Genomic DNA, 20,839 nt, shown 5'->3' on the forward strand with positions numbered 1-20,839 from the left:
ACATATAAGCTACTATCAGATTTATGGACTGGGCTGGGATGTTTTCTCAGTATTCAACTGCTCTTGAATATAAAGCTTTCTTTTCTTTTTAATCATTTTATTAGGGACTCATTCAACTCTATCACAATCCATACATACATCAATTGTGTAAAGCACATTTGTACATTCATTGCCCTCATCATTCTCAAAACACTTGCTCTCCATCTAAGCCCCTGGCATCAGCTCATTTTTCCCCTCCCTCCCTGCTCCCCACTCCCTCATGAACCCTTGATAATTTATAAATTATTATTTTGTCATATCTTGCCCTGTCTGAAGTCTCCCTTCACCCACTTTTCCGTTGTCCGTCCCCCAGGGAGGAGGTTATATGTACATCCTTGTAATCGGTTCCCCCTTTCCAACCCACCCTCCCAGGATCGCCACTCTCAGCACTGGTCCTGAAGGGATCATCCACCCTGGATTCCCTGTGTTTCCAGTTCCTCTCTGTCCCAGTGTACAACCTCTGGTCTAGCCAGATTTGTAAGGCAGAATTGGGATCATGATATTGGGAGGGAGGTGGGGAGGAAGCATTTAGGAAGAAGGTGACCAGATTTTAACATTGGTAAAGCGGGACACCAGCGAGACACCATTGATAAAACTCATATCCTGGCGAAATAGCCACATGGCAGCCGAAAACCATATACCCTAGCTTGTCGTGCATCCTTTCCAAAAATCGGGACTTTAAAAAAATGCTGTGGGTGAACTATCTGGAGGAAAAACAATGGGACCGACAGTTCCGGGGGGACTTGGGGTGGGGGGGTAGGGGGGGTAAGGAAGTGGTGTTAACAAACCCAGGGACAAGGGAAAAACATGGGACCCCAAATGGTAGAGAAGGGGGAGTGGCAGGCATGGTGGGAAATGATCAAGGGTAAGGTTGCTTAGAGAAGAGGTATGCTCTAGCCCAGGTGGCGAAGAAGCATGGTAGTAGGGCAGGAGGAAAGTCAAGGGAGATGGAGGAAAGAGCTAGGAGTCAAAGGGCATTCATGGAGGTCTAGACAAAGACATGTACATGCAAATATATATATATAGGAGGATGGGGAAATAGATCTATGTGTCTATATTTATAGGTCAAGTATTAAGGTGGCGGAAGGACCTTGGGCCTCTACTCAAACACTCCCTCAATGCATGAATACCTTCTTTTATTAAATTGGAACTCTATGATGCTCACTCTCCTGACACAACGGCTGGAGCCAAAGTGGGTGAACAAGTAAATGTGGTGAAGAAAGCTGATGGTGCCCGGCTATCAAAAGAGATAGTGACTGGGGTCTTAAAGGCTTGAAGATAAACAAGCGGCCATCTAGCTCAGAAGCAACAAAGTCCACATGGAAGAACACACCAGCCTGTGTGATCGAGTGGTCCCAAAGGGATCAGTTACCAGGCATCCAAGAACAAAAAATCATATCATTGACAGCACACCTCCATGATAGGATCGCTGAAGACAAATGGGTGCATAAGCAAATGTGGTGAAGAAAGCTGATGGTGCCCGGCTATCAAAAGAGACAGTGTCTGGGGTCTTAAAGGCTTGAAGGTGAACAAGCGGCCATCTAGCTCAGAAGCAAAAAAGCCCACATGGAAGAAGCACACCGGCCAGTGCGATCACGAGGTGCCAAGGGACCAGGTATAAGGCATCATGCAAAAAAAAAATGATATAAGTGTGTGTATGTATGTGTATTATGTGTATATGTATATATATACCATATTAAATGAAGGGGGAAGTGCAGAGTGGAGACCCAAGGCCCAAGTGTCGGCCAATGGAGATCCCCTCATAGAGGCGTTTAGGAGAGGAGATGGGTTAATTAGGGTGTGAAGTAGTACCGATGAAGAACACAGCTTTCCCCCAGATCCTGGATGCTTCCTCCCCCCAACTACCATGATCCGAATTCTACCTTGCAGGCCTGGATAGGACAGAGGCTGTACACTGGTACATATGAGGGCTGGAGGTACAGGGAATCCAGGGTGGATGATACCTTCAGGACCAAGGGTGTGAGGGACGATGCTGGGAGAGTGGAGGGTGAGTGGGTTGGAAAGGGGGAACTGATTACAAGGATCCACATGTGACCTCTTCCCTGGGAGAGGGACAGCAGAGAAGGGGGGAAGGGAGACTCCGGATAGGGCAAGATATGACAAAATAACGAAGTATAAATTACCAAGGGCACATGAGGGAGGGGGGAAAGGGGAGGGAGGGGAAAAAAAAAAAGAGGACCTGATGCAAGGGGCTTAAGTGGAGAGCAAATGCCTTGAGAATGATTGGGGCAGGGAATGTATGGATGTGCTTTATACAATTGATGTATGTATATGTATGGATTGTGATAAGAGTTCTATGAGTCCCTAATAAAATGTAAAAAAAGAAAAGAGGAGAAAAAAATGATTAGGGCAAAGACTGTACAGATGTGCTTTATACAATTGATGTATGTATATGTATGAACTGTGATAAAAATTGTATGAGCCCCTAATAAATTGTTTAAATTTAAAAAAATGCTGTGGGACACAGGAAAAATTGTTAAAAATCAGGACTGTCACACCAAAAGTGGGATGTCTGGTCACCCTAGAGGAAAGTTGTATGTTTCATCGTTGCTTCATCACACCCTGACTGGCTCGTCTACTCCCTGAGACCCTTCTGTAAGGGGGATGTCCAGTGGCCTACAAATGGGCTTTGGGTCTCCACTTCACAGTCCCCCCCATTCACTATGATATGATTTTTTGTTCTGGTGATGCCTGATACCTGATACCTTCGACACCTCGTGATCGCACAGGCTGATGTGCTTCTTCCATGTGGGCTTTGTTGCTTCTGAGCTAGATGGCCACTTGTTTACCTTCAAGTCTTTAAGACCCCAGATACTATCTCTTTTGGGAGCTGGGCACCATCAGTTTTCTTCACCAAATTTGCTTATTCACCTGCTTTGTCTTCAAAGCTCTTTCTTTCTTTTTTTTAAACATTTTATTAGGGACTCATACAACTCTTATCACAATCCATACATATACATACATCAATTGTGTAAAGCACACTTGTACATTCATTGCCCTCATCATTTTCCAAGCATTTGCTCTCCACTAAGCCCTTTGCATCAGGCCCTCTTTTTTTCCCCCTTCCTCCTCTTCCCCCCTCCCTCATGAGCCCTTGATAATTTATAAATTATTATTTTGTCATATCTTGCCCTGTCCGACATCTCCCTTCACCCCCTTTTCTGTTGTCCGTCCCCCAGGGAGGAGGTCACATGTAGATCCTTGTAATCGGTTCCCTCTTTCCAACCCACTCACCCTCTACCCTCCCAGTATCACCCCTCACACCCCTGGTCCTGAAGGTATCATCCGCCCTGGATTCCCTGTGCTTCCAGCTCCTATCTGCACCAGTGTACATCCTCTGCTCTATCCAGACTTGCAAGGTAGAATTCGGATCATGGTAGTGGGTGGGCGGGGGGAGGAAGCATTTAGGAACTGGAGGAAAACTGTATTCTTCATCAGTGCTACATCGCACCCTGACTGACTCATCTCCTCCCCAGTCCCCTCTGTGAGGGGATCTCCAGTGGCCGACAAATGGCTTTGGGTCTCCACTCTGCACTTCCCCCTTCATTCACTATGGTAAGATTTGTTTTTCTTTTTCTGATGATGCCTTATACCTAATCCCTTTGGCACCTCATGATCGCACAGGCTGATGTGCTTCTTCCATGTGGGCTTTGTTGCTTCTGAGCTAGATGGCTGCTTGTTCACCTTCAAGCCTTTAAGACCCCAGATACTATCTCTTTTGGTAGCCGGGCACCATCAGCTTTCTTCACCAAATTTGATTATTCACCTGCTTTGTCTTCAAAGCTCTTTCTTGTACACATATGAGAGTCTCCCTGGATTTGTTTCTCTGGTCTACTTGGACTAACACTCTTAGTTTATCAGATTATATAGCTCTTATTGTGTACTTAAAAAACAAAACTAAATCTAACTCATTGCCATCAATGATGGCATACCTGTGCTCTGTGCGCTTTCTGTGGCTGAGTTTCCTACGTAGATTGCAGGTCTTTCTCTCATGCTGCCTCTGAGTGAACTTGAACCTCCTGCCTTTGGAGAGCAGCCAAGTGCATCAGCCATTTGTACCATACCCCACCCCAGGACTTCAACTTCAAGGGAGTTTCTAAAAGTTGGTGGGGAAATCCTGTCACCACATCATTCCATTTGCCCACGAATATTTGGAGACTTGCTCCTTGGTGCTAGATAGGATTCTAAGCATCAGATTCTGAGAACCTCACAGGGGTCTGTGGGAACGGGGACCCCCACCCCTGCTTTGGCCCCACCAGCCCACCTGTCATGTGTTCAATATCAGGGTTCTGTCCACAGCTATCTGGGGAAAGGCCCTTAGAACTTGAGAAGGGAGAGAGCAGAATTTTCTTACCGCAAACAGACTGAATTTCTGCACCCCCGAACCTCTGGTCCCAATTCTTCTGACCTCTGACCCTGCCTCACCCAAAGCTCTGTTCCAATCCGGAGGTCAGCACTTGGTTTCTGTTAAGAAAATCAAAAGCTAGCTCAGTGCCAACGAGTCGATGCCGACTCAGTGCGACCTTATAGGACAGGGTCGAAGTGCCCCTGTGGATTTCTGAGACTGTCACTCTTTGGGAGAGCAGAAAGCCCCCTTTTCTCCCGCGGGGACTGATGAGTCTGAACTGCTGACGTGGCAGTTAGCAGCCTGTTAAATCACTCCACCACCCGGTCGTGCAGCCACGCTCCGACCGACAGAAGTGGCCTGTGACAATAAAGCTTTATCGATGGACGCTGCCCTGTGGAATTCGGGCCATTTTCAGTGGAGTAGTCTCCTTCAGACCCAACCATTAAAACATTGTGAAAAACCACAACCGCAAAAAAAAAAAAGTTTTGAACAGTGGAAAGTATTCAACAGGGTAAACTCGCGTGAGCTTCAAGATAAATCCTCCCCCCCCCCCCCCCCCGTGGACCCATTCAGTTCTCAGTCAGCTTCACAAGGCGGGCCTTAGCCCGGTGGGCTTCGGTGGGGGGAGGCATGGGGGCTTGAACGCTCACCTTCCATGGGGAACGCTCACTCCAGAACCCTGGTGGCCTCGTGGCTTATAGATTGGGCTGCAGCCTTCAAGGCCAGCAGTTCAAAACCATCGGCCCCTCTGAGGGAGACCGACAGGGGCTTTCCACTCCCGTAGAGACGCGGCTCGGAAACCCACGGGGGCGGTTCTGCCCTGTGCTAGAGGCTTGCCGTGAGTCAGCATCGACTCAGATCGATGGCAGGGAGTTCGGGGGAGGCCCCGGTTCGATCCCCAGCCATTGCAGCCACATCGTGTCTGTCAGTGGAGGTGTTCAGAGCCCACGTGGCTGTGATGCTGCGCCGCTTTCCAAAGGGATGCCACACTGAAGAGGAAGAAATGCCTGGCGACTTCCCTTCCCAAACTCAGCCCACAGGTCACAGGGTGGATGCTTTGTACCCCAGGAGTCAGGGGTGGGGGTGGTGCCCCCGTGAGAGCAGCAAATCCTGATCCACATGCACCAGATGGGGAAACTGAGGCGCGGTGGGGACAAGCTGCTTTTGCCCAGGGGCCGGAGCTGGGGCTGGAGGAGTGGGGCGTGTCCGGGGGTGGGGTCCCCGCAGGGAGCTGAGCGGTGGTGGCACACCCCCCTGCAGGCCCCGGCGAGAGCGGGAAGAGCACTTTCATCAAGCAGATGCGGATCATCCACGGGGCCGGCTACTCGGAGGAGGAGCGCCGGGGCTTCCGGCCCCTGGTCTACCAGAACGTCTTGGTCTCCATGCAGGCCCTGGTCGAGGCCATGGACCGGCTGCAGATCCCCTTCGGCAGGCCGGAGAGCAAGGTGAGCCTGCGGCCACGCCCCCGGGCTGCTCTCCACGCCCACCTGTCCACCCCAGGCCTGGGGGAAGGACCCAGCTCCCCGGAAGGCCCCAGACCAGGACCGTACCCCCTCATCAGACCCCAGGACCCTTTCTCTCCCTCTGAGACCCTGGACCAGGGTCTGTTCTCACCCACTCACCCAGAGCAGGGCCCTCCTCCTCTCAAGCCCCTCCCACTGCTGTCTAACTGGTCCGCTGGCCTTCTCCTCGCTCCTATTGGATTAGGCCTCACCTACTCCAGCGTGGGGGCTGCTCCTGGGGGTGCCGTGGTCATGTTGGGGCTGCTCACCTCAAGGTCCGCAGTTCAAACCCCCAAGCCAGCCCTCGGAGGACGATGAGGCTGTCTGTCCCGGTCAAGGTTGGCAGCCCCTCAGGGGGCAATGAGAGACCAAGCCAGCGTGCTGTGACGGTTTGTTAGCTAATCACATTTTCCAAGACCCTGTTTCCAAATAAGGTCACACGGGTATATGGATGTGTGTGTGTGGCCCCAAGTTCAGCAGTTCAAAGCCACCAGCTGCTCTGAGGGAGAAAGGGGAGGCTTTCTCCTCCCATAAAGAGTGACTGTCTCAGAAACCCACAGAGACAGTTCCACTCTGTCCTGCAGGGGCTCCGTGAGTCCGCATTGGCTCTCAGTAGCTGTGAGTTCGGGTAGAAATATAAATGCGTAAAACCTCCACTACATGAAATGAGCTGCAGCATCGCAGTTCTGTCGGTGTGCCGAGCGGGACGGCTTTGCAATGTTTGCAAGGCTGAGGCCTTTTGGACACAGTTGTCTGGAACTTTCTTCCAAGTAACTTCTGGGTGGATTCAAACGACCAACCTTCCTGCTTCTGCTTCCGATCTGAAACGTTTATGTCAGCTCACAAAACAAACAAAAACCCTCACTGCCACTGAGTTGATTCTGGCTCATCACAACCCCAACAGGGCAGGGAAGACTTGCCCCTGTGGATTTCCAAGACTGAAACTCTGTAAGGGAGTAGAAAGCCTCATCTTTCTCCCACAGAGAGGCTGGTGGTTTCGAACTGCTGACCTTGTAGTTAGCAGCCCGGCTCATAACCCATGATGTCACCAGGGCTCTAGGGACTTGTTTTTCCAAGTACTAACCAGGCCTGACCCTGCTTAGCTTTCGAGATCAGACAAGATCAGGCCATAGACTCTAGGGACTTATTTTTCATGTTTGTTATTAAAAAAAAAAAACAACCTGTTGATAAATTCTTTTAGCTACCTAGGTAAGACTTATTTATCACTGGAATATATGTGTGGGGAACACAGTTAACCCCATAGCAGGATGGGGAGGGGTTTGCAGAGATGCCGGAACGGCAGCACTAACCGGCGTGCCCTGCCCCTCCCCAGCACCATGCCAGCCTGATCATGAAGCAGGACCCGTACAAAGTGACCACATTTGAGAAGCGCCTGGCTCTGGCCGTGCAGTGGCTGTGGATGGACCCCGGCATCCATGCCTGCTACGAGCGACGGCACGAGTTCCACCTGCTTGACTCGGCCATGTAGTGAGTCTGGGGTCCCAGGGAAGACAGGGGCACAGGGCATGGCCAGAGAGAGCCAGACAAACCCACCCCAGAGGACTGGGACCAGGGAGGGGGCTTCAGACCAGCCAACCCCCACAACTGGAAGGAGGATGTTAGGTCCGAGCTGACCAATAGTGGGGTGACCTGCTCCTGGGGTGACCCTCTTCTGGGGTGATGGCATTCCTGGGGTTACACTGCTCTTGGTTAAACCCACCCCAGGGTGACCTTATTTCTGGGGTGATGTCATTCTTGGGGCAGTGCTGTTCCTGGTCACTCGCAGACCCCACAGGATCTAGCCTCACTTGGGGGTCGTCTCCCTAGCAAAGTCCTCGCTGGGCCCAGAGTGGGGGGAGGGGATGAGAAGCAAGGGGAGACCTCCAGGCTGCTCCTCAGGGCTCCTTTCTCCGCAGCTACCTGACCCACCTGGAACGCATCGCTGACGAGGGCTACGTGCCCACGGCACAGGACGTGCTCCGGAGCCGCATGCCCACCACCGGCATCAATGAGTACTGCTTCTCTGTACAGAAAACCAACCTGAGGTGAGCAGTCTATCAGGCCCGCCTGCAGGAGGGGCAAGGAGGCTAGGGCTCTGAGGGATGAGTACAAGTTTGCCGACCTCAGTCTTCAAGGAGCTGCCTGGCTGGAGGTGGCAACACTAGACACAGATACCACCATCCCCCTGGTTCAGACCAGACTAGAGGGAGAAACAAGGAGGTGGGATGTTAAAGGATACGTACATGGTCTGTAGCCCTACTCTGGAGGGACTGCTTGGGGGTTGATCACAGGAAGCCGAGGAGGGAGGGGAGACAATGTGTGGATTCTGTTCATCCCGTCAGTGTTTTGTTCCTCCTGCCAGACACCTTTCTGGTCTCTGCAGGAGTCCTTACCAGGTACGGTCTGTTTGCCATGGGTCTCCTCCCCTAGCTGGAGAGCCCCACAGGTGCTAGTCAAACTCGGTTCTCCTCCTCTGGTTTCTCTCCTGGTCAAGTGGAAACTGGTGAATGTGAGTGGTGGTTGGATGAAAAGATGAAGGAAGGAATGGGTGTGGATGGATGGATGGGTGGATGGATGGATGGATGGGTGGGTGGATGGTTGGATGGTTGGATGGATGGATGGATGGGTGGATGGATGGATGGATGGGTGGTGGGTGGATAGATGGATGGATGAATAGGTAGATGGATGAATGGATGGTGGGCAGAAGGATGGAGAGGTGGGTGGATTGGTAAGTGAGTAGATGGATGGGTGGATGGATGGATAGATGGATTGTGGGCAGAAGGATGGAGAGGTGGGTGAATTGGTAAGTGAGTGGATGGATGGATGGATGGATGGATGGATGGATGGATGGATGGTGGGCAGAAGGATGGAGAGGTGGGTGGATTGGTAAGTGAGTAGATGGATGGATAGATGAGTGGGTGGGTGAGTAAATGAGCAGATGGATGGTTGAATAGGTGGATGAATAAGTGGGTGGACAGGTAGACAGATTGATGGATGGATAAATGGATGGGTGGGTAGATAGATGAGTGGATGATGGATGGATGGAGCATAGATGGGTGGATGGATAAGTGGATAGATGGATGGATGATGGGTGGGTAGATGAGTAGATAGGTAGATGGTTGGGTTAGGTGGATGAATAAGTGGATAGATAGGTGGGTAGATGGATGAATGGATAAGTGGATGGGTGGGTGGATAGATGAGTAGATGGATGGATGGATGGTTGGGTGGATGGATGAGTGGATAGATTGGTAGGTGGATGGATGGATGGATGGATGGATGGATGGATGGATGGATGGATGGATGGATAAAAGCATTGATAGATGGTTGGTAAGGTGGATAATAGGAGTTGGGGAAAGGCTCGGCTCATAGCATAATTTGTAGGTTGGGGAGAACTGAGTCCGCTTCTCTGCCGAGGACAAAAGCTAATGAGTAAAGTGACATCTCAGAGGAACCTGAGCCTCAAAGGCAAGGGGACACACTCAAAGTCCCTCAACTGGCAGGAAGCTGACCTTGGCTTCACCACCCACATCTGACCACTCCAGAACCCCAACCTCTCCCCCAGGACCACACTTTGGATATGAAGCCAAGTGAGAGGGATTGATCTTGGGTACTGGGAGGTTCAGGCCCCAGGTGCACCCAGACACTGAAACCCTGGCCTTGACTTCACCTCCTGTAAAATGCTTGCTCTGAGGTTTTCTGGTCCCACCCTGAGCCCCAGTTCTGGCATTTCCTGTTGGGCAGCCTGAGTAAATGAGTAACGGTCACATCCCGGGGTGGGGGTGGGGAATGACACTGCAGGCTATCAGTGACCCACATTTCTTAGAACACAGCACAGGGGTGGGGTGGGGGTGGGGGTGGGGAAGGCCTTTGTTGTGGCCCTTTGGGGGTGGAGACTGGGCCTTGCCCTGAGGCACAGAGGGAGCGAGCGCTGGGGCTGGGCACCATCTGTGTCACCTACCGGCCACCCTCACAATCCTTTTAGTGAGAGCTAAGCTGAGCTCCATAGACCAGGGTCGGCCATGTTTCCTGAGTCAGAGTCACAAGGGAAACAGCTGTGACTGCTGTCCTCTACTGGGGCAGGGTAAGCCCGAGCTGGCGCTCTGTGTGGTGAGCGCTCCAGCAGTCTCCTCCCTCCGCCCTGAGCCTCGGTTTCCTCATCTGTAAAATGGAGGTACCACTCACGTCCGCCTCATGGGGGTACCAGGGGGCGACCCACCAGATAAATGCAGAGAATCATGTGTGCCTGCTGTTATTGACGTGGGACCTCTGGGTGGACCTGGGGTGTGGAGGCCTCCTTCCACCCGGGAGCTGAGGAGCTGGTGTTCTGGGCCCTATAGGATCGTGGACGTGGGGGGCCAGAAGTCAGAGCGCAAGAAGTGGATCCACTGCTTTGAGAACGTGATCGCGCTCATCTACCTGGCCTCGCTGAGCGAGTACGACCAATGCCTGGAGGAGAACAACCGGGAGGTGAGGCTGGGTCGGGGCACAGGGCGGCCACACACTCAACCAGACACACACAACTATACACACCAACTCAACTACATAGACACTCAGCCTCACAACTCAACCAAGACGCATACATCCAACCACATACACACTCAACACACATTCAACCACACATACATTTAACCACACACTCACTCAACACACACTCAACCAGACACACACAACTACACACACCAACTCAACTACATAGACACTCAGCTCACAACTCAACCAAGACGCATACATCCAACCACACACACACTCACTCAACACACATTCAATCACACATACTTCAGCCACACACTCAACACACATTCAACCAGACACACACCAACTCAACTACATAGACACTCAGCCTCACAACTCAACCAAGACGCATACATCCAACCACACACACCCACTCAACACACATTCAACCAGCCACACATATTCACTCAACCACACTCAAACTGACCAACACATACACTCATTCAGTCATATACTTGCTCAGATACACACACACACACCATACACATATATCCAACCACACACAGTCACTCAACAACACACCTTCAACCAGGCACACACAACCGCACACACTCAATCAAGACATACATTCAACCACAAGCACGCACACACTCAACACACATTCAACCAGACACACACAACCACCCAAATCACTCAACATACACAGTTGATCACATTTGCTCAACCACACACACTCAACCAAGGCACATACGTTCAACCACATACATTCTCTCAACACATTCAATCAAACACACTCAACCATACATTGATTCCACACACACACACACACACACACACACACACACACTCAAGTACAGTCACATATTTGCTCAACCATGCATACTCAGCCAAGACACACGCATTCATCCGTATATGTACGCACTCAACACACATTCGACCCAACACACACATTCACTCAGCTACACTCGCACTCAACCAGTCACTGATTGAGTGTGTTGTGAACATGTACACTCCGTGCACACCCTAGACACACACACGTGCACACCTACAACATTCAACTAGACATCCCAGAGACACACACTCATATATTCACACACACTCAACCAGACACGTGGAAACTCACCTGCTAGTTACAGGGTCTCACACTCAGAGAAGCCTCCCAAGAACCCCTTGGAAAGGTATGCTCATCCAAAGACTCTTTCTTGGAGAAGTTACAGACATGGACCATGGTCACATGCACTCACCGTCACCCTCAAGCTCAGAGTCATGGCCCCTCACGCCCTTCATGGCCGCTCAGCTCACGGTCATCACAGTTCTTATTGCCTTCCCGCCTGTCCCCACAGTCCTTCATGCCACCACAGCCCCCATGACCCTCCCAGTTCCTCCCAGCCCCTCCCAGGAAGACTGGCCACTCTGCAGGCATATTGTGGCCTTGACTCAGGACGGCTGGAAGTGGCTCTTCTTCCATTAAGGGTGCCCTTCCCTCCTCGCCAGCACCCACCCACAAGGCAGGACCGTGGTTGTCTTCTGTGCTCGCTCGCAGCTTCCCAGCAGTCAGCACTAGGAGCAGCGGCTGTGTTAATGGCGGCTTTCAGACCGACCCAGGTTCACCGAGTGCTGGCACATTTTGTCCTCGAATTCAGCTGCACCTCTGGGGCCACGTCGTACTTAGGTGTGCCGGACACACGCATGGCTAGGAGCTGCTGGCCTGAGGTAGACACGTGGGCCGCTCTCCTGCCCTGCTAACACAGGCATCTGCACGCGCTCATCGCACACGCATGGGCAGCCCTACGTGGGTTCTGGCAGACGCCACTGGGGAGGCAAGAGCCAGCTGGGTCCCCAGAGAAACCACAGGTGTAGCACATTCGGGAAAGACACTCAGACTCCTAACCACAGACCCACATCGGCTACCACATGTGCTGAGCACAACACCCACTGAGGCCCAGTCTGAGGGTGGACACAAAGCCATCAGAGGCAGCTGACTAGACAGACACACGGGCACCCAGCCCTCAGATCTAGTCAGAGGGAAGCAGGTGGGGGGCAGCCCTCTCTGTGGGTTTCCTGGAAAGGCTGGGCTAGCTAGCCGGAACCCCGACTGCCCGCACCCCTCCCCAGAACCGCATGAAGGAGAGCCTGGCCTTGTTCGGCACCATCCTGGAACTGCCCTGGTTCAAAAGCACGTCAGTCATCCTTTTCCTCAACAAGACGGACATCCTTGAGGAGAAGATCCCCAACTCCCACCTGGCCACCTACTTCCCCAGCTTCCAAGGTGAGTGGCTCCAGCCTTTCTACGAGCATCAACTCCCCAAAGCAACCCCCTGAGAGCAGGATGGCGCAGGCCTTCCCCTAGTGCTTCCATTCGGACTCGGATCAGATGGACACGACGTCCAGGCGCCGCTCTTTCCCATGGTCCAGACTCCCTGGGCCTCAGTTTTCCCATCTGGGAAAGAGGGGATAAAAGGACAGGCGTCCCCTGTAGGCCGTTCAAGTTAAAGTGGTGGGGGGGGGTATTGGAAACATACATATTGCTGTTGGGTGCCGCTGAGCGCATTCCAATTCGTGTTGTGGTTGTCCGGGCACCAACCGGGCAGCCCGCGCCCCCCGCCCCCCCACCCCCCCGCAGCCCTCAGGCACAGCAGAATGCAACACAGCACCTGGGCCGCGCCAGCCTCGCCGCTGTTGCTAAACTTGAGCCCATTGGTGCAGCTGCTGTGTCCAGCCACCTCCTCCTCCTCGATGGTCTTCCTTTTTCTCTACTGCCCCTCTCCTTCACCAACCACAACGCCCTTCTCCAGGGACTGGTCTCTCCTGATCACATGTCCAAAGCATGTTAGGCAGAATTTCCTTGCTTCCAAGAAGCGTTCTAACCGTCCGTCCTCCTTCCAAGACAGAGTGACTCGTCCTGCCGGCAGTCCTTGGGACATGCAGGGTTCTCTGCCGACGCCGTGTAACGGAAAGGCCTCCACTCCTCTTTAGTGTCCTTTATTCGTCCGTTCAAATCTAACATGCAAATGAGGTGAATGAACATGCACACCCCATGGCTTGGGTCAAGTCCACCTGAGACCTCAAGGTGCCTGCTTTTTTTTTTTTTAAGACTTTAAATAAAGCTTTCATTCAAAGGGAAAAACGAAACTCTCTGCCATCGAGTCTGCTCTGGCTCCCAGCGACCCTATCGGATAGAGTAGCACTGTCCCCATGGCTTTCTGGGACTTTCCATCTTTCAGGATGATCTTCCCATCTTTACAGCCTCGTCTTTCTTCCACAAAGTCACTGGTGGCTTCCAACCGCCGAGCTTGTGGTTAGCCACTCCGCACAGAGCCCACCAGGCCAGCAGGGCTCCTAAATAGAGTCGGTGCAGCAGATTTGCCCAGTGTCATGCATGGCTTGATTTCTTCACGGGTACGTCCATGGGGGTTGGTTGTGGGTCCAGGGTAAATGAAATCCTTGACAACTTCAGTCTTTTCTCCCTTGATCATGATGTTGCTTATGGTCCGGTTGTGAGGATTTTTTTAAAAATCTTATGTTGAGTGAGGTGTCATGCACACCGAAGGCGGTAGTCCTTGATCTTCCGTAGGAGGTACTTCCGCGAACAAGGTTGTGTCCTCTGCCTCTCTCGGGCTGCGAACGGGTCTTCCTCCTCATCCTGATGCCACACACGTCCCCGCACAGTCCGGATTCTTTGCTCAGCACGCAGACCGGGTCGGTACGGCTAAGTGACACCACCCTGGAGCAGACCTTTCCTGACTGTAAACTCATTCGTTTCCAATTGCTGCCTCTTGGTCTCTGTGCAGGTTCTGCCTGAGCACACCCAAGCGTGCTGGGACGCTCCTTCTTTGGCGCGTTATCCACAGTACCTTATGATGCACACACTTGGATGCTTTCCCATAGCCAATAAGATACAGCTGAACACCGTTTTAGGATCCTCTTCTTTCAGTTCAGACCCCGCTGAGGTCGGCAGTGAAATCCCTTGTTCCATGTCCTCCCCTTAAGTTGGCTTGTCAATGTACGACTGCAACCGGTTTGCATTTTCTTCAGTAAAACTACCCGTGTTGTTTGTGCGTGTCGCGGCATTAAGGATACAGTCTGATAATTCCCGATTTCTGTTGGATCATCTTTCTTAGGAACGGACAGATATGGATCTCTTCTGGTCAGTTTACCTGGTAGCTGTATTGGAAATTGTATGACCCAGACTAGTGTCGTGTCTTTTTGCTGACACATCTCAGTGGGACTTCGCTCAGTTCCTGGAGCTTTGCTTTGTGCCCCCCATGCCCCACCCCCGAAAGCCTTCAGTGCAGCTTGAACTTCTTCCTTCAACACTACCAGTTCAATACTTCTTCTTTCAAGGCTACTTCCTGAAGTAGTTGCACACTGACCAATTATTTTCTGTAGAGTGACTCTGTATTCCTGACGTCTTTTATGGATGCTTCCTGCACTGTTCAATATTTGGCCCCTAGAATCCCCCAGTGTTGGAGCTCAAGGCCTGATTATTTTTTCCCTTCAGTTCCTTCGGCTTGCTATATGCTGCGTGTGTTTTTCTCTTTTGGTTTTCTCACCCCACATCTTGCACATTCCATCAGAAGACTGCATGCATCTGGTTCTCTTGAGCTGCGCAGTGTAACCTTCGGTTCAGCAATTTTACGTCGCAACTTTCTTCCATTTGCTTTAGCCATTCGGCAAGAAAGAGCCACGTTCAAAGACTCTCCAGACGTGCACTTTGGTCTTTTCTTTCTTTCCCATCTTTCCATTGACCTCTTGCTTTGTTCTGTAGTCAGCCCCCCTGGCCTGGTCCGGACGGCTGGGGTGGAGCCCTTCTCCCCGACGCAGTGAACTGGATTCCTTTGTGTCCCCCCTGGCGGGGTCCACATGTTGAGTCCCCATGACCGGAGTGGTTGAAACCAGGTGTTTGCACTGAGCAAGTCAGGGGTCTTGCAAAAGTCTATCAAGCATCTCTGACACGATTCCTAGCATCAAACTGTATTTGTCCACTACTGATCTTTCTTTGTTTCCAACGTTTGGATTCCAATCACCAGGAATGACCGGCGCGCCTTGATCACATGATTGATCGGTTTCAGACTGCCGGAGCCGGTAAAAATCACCCTCAACATTGGTGGGTGGTGTGTCTATTTGGTTAATAGTGATATTAATCATTCTTCCTTGTAGGTGTGTGGCTTTATTATCTGATCACTGACAGTATTGTCATTCAGGGTAGGTCTTGGAATGTTCTTTTGTTGGACAATGAATGTGACACCATTCCTTATCAATTTGTCATCCCCCCGATAGTAGACTCTATGATTGTCTGAATCTAAACGGCCGGTACCAGTCGATTTCAGCTCATCAAATGCCTAGGATATTCGTTTTTATGCATTCCATTTCATTTCCCACCACCTCTATTATTCCTCGATTCATACTTCATACATGCCACGTTGGGAATATTAATCGATATTTAGAGCTATTTCTCTTCACTCTGAGTCATTGCCCTATCCGCAGATGAATGCCCCAGAAGCTTTGCCCCATGCACGTCATTAAGGTCGACTCTACTTTGAAGAGGCAGCTCTTCCCCCAGCTGTATCTTGAGTACCTTCCAACCTGAAGGCCGCATCTTCCGGCACGATCCTAGTGGCCATGTTTTGCTGCCAGCTGGAGGTCTTCGCCAGCTCGCCTTCCCTGCAGCAGCTCACGCGGTCTTTGCCATGCTGTCTTGTCTGACAGCGCTGCTGAACTGGCCACCATGGGTGACGCAACGTTGCTGGTATTGGAGATCCTCGTGGCATAATGTCTAGCATCGTGTTGTTCAATGCAATGCCCTGAGGCTCTAAATAATAAAACCCAAACTCACTGCCATAGAGTCAAAGCTGCCTACAGGCCAAGGTAAAACTGCCCCCGTGTTTCCAAGACTGTTTCCAACCCTGAACAGGAGTAGAAAGCCCTATCTTTCTCCCTGGAGCAGCTAGTGGTTTCGAACTGCTGAACTTATACTTAGCTGCCCATCAAGTAACCACGAAGCCACCAGGGGTCCTACCTGGGGTTCTAGAAGCCCTTCATTCACATTGCATTTTCTACATACCTGGGGAGTGTTTCCTGAAGCATCCCCAAGCTATGTTTGGGGATTCCTGTCCCTTTAGCTCGGCCGCTTACCCTCTGTCTTGTACCGGGTTCGCAGGTCAATAGACTTTTCTGCCCCCAAATCCTACAGCAGAATTCCATTGGGCCATGTCAGGCCACGTGACTCCCTGGACCCAGTTGGTGCTGCCACTGACTGGGCCCAGTCACGTGATCAACTATAAAACCGGGAGGAGCCCTCAAGCCCTCTGGACGCTGACCAAATGGGTTATGGGACACGTGCAGCCTCGACTTCTCCAGAGCTCCTTGGCCCCACCATGCCACGTGTCCTAACCGTCCTTTATCCTGCCCCGCAGGCCCCAAGCAGGACGTGGAGGCGGCCAAGAAGTTCATCCTGGACATGTACACGGGCATGTACGCGAGCTGTTCCGGCGAGGGTGCCAAAGGCTTCAAGAAGGGCCCGCGCTCCCGCCGCCTCTTCAGCCACTACACGTGCGCCACGGACACGCAAAACATCCGCAAGGTCTTCAAGGACGTGCGGGACTCCGTGCTCGCCCGCTACCTGGACGAGATCAACCTGCTGTGACCCAGCGCCGCCCCTCGGGGGGCTCAGACCCCCGCCGGGCAGGGGAGCGCCCGAGGGACGCCTGCTCCGCGCGGGGCCACGGGCCTCCTCGGTGCTGGCCCCGGGTGGCAGGAGGGCCAGGGCTGAGCAAGTCCCACCCGAGGGGGCGCTGCCCCCCTCTGCCTTTCCTTGGCCCGTTTCCCGGCTTGAGGGCGCAAAACGGCCACTCGTGATCCCAGAGGGCTGAGAAGGCCCCCAGAGCCGGAGCCAGAGGCCTCCGGTGGGCGTGGCTCTCGAGGGAGCCCCACCCCCTGACGTCACCTCCAGCGCAGGGGTGGGGCCCTTCGAGGGACGCACTTCCGGGGAGGGGGCGTGGTCTTCAGGCCCAGAGACCGGGCTCTGGCGCCACCCGGCGCCACCAGGAGGCAGTGCAGGGCTTTCCTTTCAGGGAACTGGGAGGCTGGGAGGAAACGGTGCCCTTTTCAGAGGCACGCGCACGCACGTACACGCACGCACGCACGCACGCACGTACACGCACGCGTGTTTTACAGCGGGGGAAAAGCCGAGCTCCGTAGGCACCTACTGTCCTCGGGCCGCGGGGCCGGAACCCAGGGCATCTCTCCCCTGCTGTATTTATTCCCTCACCGTCTGCGAGGTGGGGGTGGGGGTGGGGGTGGGGGGCCCTTTGCCACATTAAACGAAAGTGACATCCTGGGAATGTGGTTTCTGAGGGACTTGGTCGCCAGCGTGCTGTTTCTGTTCCTCTGGTGGGGGGTGGGGTGGAGATAGCAAATTAGGAATAGAGGGGAAGTTCCACTTGTTATCCTCCCACCTGTGGGAGGACCAGTACCAGAGCTAAGCAGGATTGTGGTCACAAACCCGCGTTGCCCATCGCATCCATTCCGACGCATAGTGTCATTCTAGGACAGAGTGCAGCAGCTGCTTTGAGTTTCTGAGTCTACATATCGCTACGGGAGCAGACAGCCTCGTCTTTCTTCCCAGGAGCAGCTGGTGGGTTTGAACTGGCGACCTTACAGTCAGCAGCCCCGTGCTTAACCCACTGCGCCACCTTTCCTCTGTCGCCACTTCTCAAATTCCAGCAGCAGCCACTGCCCAGCCTGCACCAGGAGGAGGAGGAGGACGACGGTGGGGATGGATGGTTTCACTTCCCTCTAGCCGGGACTCTGCTCACCTCGTGGCTCCCACCACCCTCAGGGCTGCACTAGGACATCTGGTCTGTACCTCGCCTGCTTTACCGATGAGGAAACTGAGGCACAGAGCCATGGCGTGATTTGGCTGATGTTAACACACTGCCTTGGAGGTGGCCGAGCCGAGATGCCCGCTCATTCACCCCACGCATGGTTTTGCTAGAAGTGATTTTTATTTCGATGACCTGTACGGGTTTTTCTTTTAAAAAGCCTTCATTTTTCACCGCCACACTGTTCACAGTAGCACAAAGATGGAAGCCACCAGCATGCCCATTGGTGGGAGCATGGAGAAATAACGTCGGCACGGAGAATTAACAGCGGATCTGAGAGACAGCTGCTCAGCTGGAGGCAAATGGAGGACGGGATGCGAGGTGAAATGCGCCAAGCACAATCGATGGTCAAAGGTCTGTGCTCCCTGCTGATGCTGCCCACCCAGAGCCTCTCTCCCCACAAAAACAGGATAATAACAGTGGAGACCACTATTACAAAAAGCCCAATTGTTCACACTAAAAGGAACATTCTTTGATGGCTACCGGGGGTGGGAAGCCCTCCCCACGGAAGGCAAACGAAGACATTGAGAAGGATGCAAAAGCAATGCAACTGTTAGGGGTTGGGTACAAAAAGAGGGCAGGGCAGAAGTGTACTGAGAGTTTCTATCTAATCCACATCACTCCCCTCTGTTATTAATATCTTAGCTTGGTGGGGTCCATTCTTATACAACCCAATATTGGCGTGTTATGACGAACTGAACCCCGTGCTCCAGTCTCAGTAACCAACGCCCGCGAATGGAGCAGCCAAAACAACACAGTGGAGTCATACATTCATGGACCATGCAGCCAGCAGCCTCTGGTCCCTGAAACCAGAAGAACTAGATGGTGCCCGACCACGACCACCAGCTGCCAACTGCTCTGAGAAGAATCGAATTACAATACAAGAGTCTGGGGAGAGTGGGGGTGGGGGAATGTGGACCAAAACTCAAAGTCTTAAATGAGACCAGGCTTCCTAGTCAGATAGGGACAGGTGGGCCCCACCCAAAGACGATGGTCCTTGCCCTTCAGGTCTGGAAGTGAACTCTCCCCTGTGTTAGGCTAAGGGGGAGGGTTGACCCAAGGTCGGCCAAGGACAACATTCAAAGGGTTAGGAAAGAAGAGGGACTGGAACAGGAAGCACAGGGAGCCGGTGGATATGCCCTGGTCCAGGGAGAAGGTGGCGATGAATAAGTTGCATCAGAATGTGTGTGGATGGTTGGCCCTACAACTACGCCCGGTTCTGTAAACCTTTACCTGGTTCACAATGATGTTTACAAGAGAAAAACAGAAAATCTTATGGCGCGTCGCCTTGGGCACGTCGGCTGCACAAGACCTCTTGAAAGGGTTAAAGAGCAAAGAGGACAAGGGGTGCCCCGGGCCAGAGTCACCCGCTGGTCTCCTTCGCGTGGCAAAGCTGGACAACGAAAAAGGCAAGGTGGGAAAGGATGGATGCTTCTGAATCTGTGGTGCTGCCGAAGAATGCTGAATGCAGCCTGGACCACCGGGAGGGTGACCCCACCTTGTCCTGACAGAAGGGGGGACAGTGAGCTTGGCCTCTTGTCCTTGGGGAGCTTTTTCTTGTCCTTTTGTGTTTTCCTCCCCCAGTAAAGACCCTGGTTCCTAATGTAATCCGTGCATCAGCCCATTTTCTCAAACCTGTAGTAGACACACGCTGGTTTCCGAGGGACCACACCCATGGAGGAGCCTAACCAAATACAGCACAGGAACGACTCTTCTCGGCTTCAGACTGGGCGCTGCTCTGTTGAAGTTCCCTAGACCTGCTCTTTTCTCTTTGCCCTTTGATGTGGTTACGCTGTTGTTTCAAAGAAGCTCAGCTGCTGTCTTTTCTGTTTCATTTCAGAGCGTTTCTGCCCTCCACCCTGATCCCCATGCCCCGATCCTTGATTTCATTTCCCAGAGAATGGGAAGCATTACCCACGTTTTAAAGGACGATGGCGCCGCGTGATCTGCCATCTAGTCCCTTCTAACTCCTGGAGCCCGCGTGTGTGCTAGGCGGAGCTGCTTCGGGCCACTGCCAGACTGCGCTCTTTATGGAAGAAGGTAGCCAGGCCTTTCTTCCATAGAATCTGCAAGGGGATTTCAGCTGCCACGCTAGCCGTGGAGCGCAGAACCATGGAGACCACAAGGGGACACCTTTCAAAAAGACACTCGGATGATACCATTCACTCAGAAACTGTCATCCTGTCCTCCCTTTAAAACTTTCAATCCATCTTACCAATTCCTTGGGGGAAAAGACAGGGCTTTCTACTCCCGGGAAGAGTTATCTGACAGGGGCAGTTCCACCCAGTCCTCTAGGGTCACTCTGAGTAAGCTTTGATTCTATGGGTGAGAGAGAGAGCGCGCACGCGAGAGAGAGAGAGAGAGAGAGAGAGAGAGAGAGAGAGAGAGAGAGAGAGAGAGAGAGAGAGAGAGAGAGAGTTACCAATTCATTACTTCCTGTAGGTAACCAATTTCATTAGTTCCTGGTTTATCTTCCCTGTGCTTCTTTTGTAAAAATACGTGGATATGTATATATTTTATTTCTCATTTATGAAACAAAAGTGGTCTACTCTATAGCCTTCTTTGCACTTACAAAAATGTGAATAATAGGCTCC

The 20,839-nt window shown here is 52.4% G+C and overlaps 1 protein-coding gene across 1 annotated transcript in view; it reads left to right on the plus strand.

Moving 5' to 3' along the window:
- GNA15 (G protein subunit alpha 15) overlaps positions 1 to 17,594 on the plus strand; it is a 35,588-nt gene extending 17,994 nt beyond the window's left edge. The window contains exons 2-7 of the mRNA XM_075535440.1: positions 5,669 to 5,853; positions 7,244 to 7,398; positions 7,827 to 7,955; positions 10,248 to 10,377; positions 12,478 to 12,631; positions 16,779 to 17,594. Of these exons, the coding sequence (XP_075391555.1) occupies positions 5,669 to 5,853; positions 7,244 to 7,398; positions 7,827 to 7,955; positions 10,248 to 10,377; positions 12,478 to 12,631; positions 16,779 to 17,008 (983 nt within the window). The 3' untranslated portion in view covers positions 17,009 to 17,594. The remainder of the gene's footprint in view (positions 1 to 5,668; positions 5,854 to 7,243; positions 7,399 to 7,826; positions 7,956 to 10,247; positions 10,378 to 12,477; positions 12,632 to 16,778) is intronic.
- Positions 17,595 to 20,839: the final 3,245 nt, after the last annotated feature.

Source organism: Tenrec ecaudatus, chromosome 1, assembly GCF_050624435.1.
Source record: "Tenrec ecaudatus isolate mTenEca1 chromosome 1, mTenEca1.hap1, whole genome shotgun sequence".
In the NCBI taxonomy this organism is placed as follows: domain Eukaryota; kingdom Metazoa; phylum Chordata; class Mammalia; order Afrosoricida; family Tenrecidae; genus Tenrec; species Tenrec ecaudatus.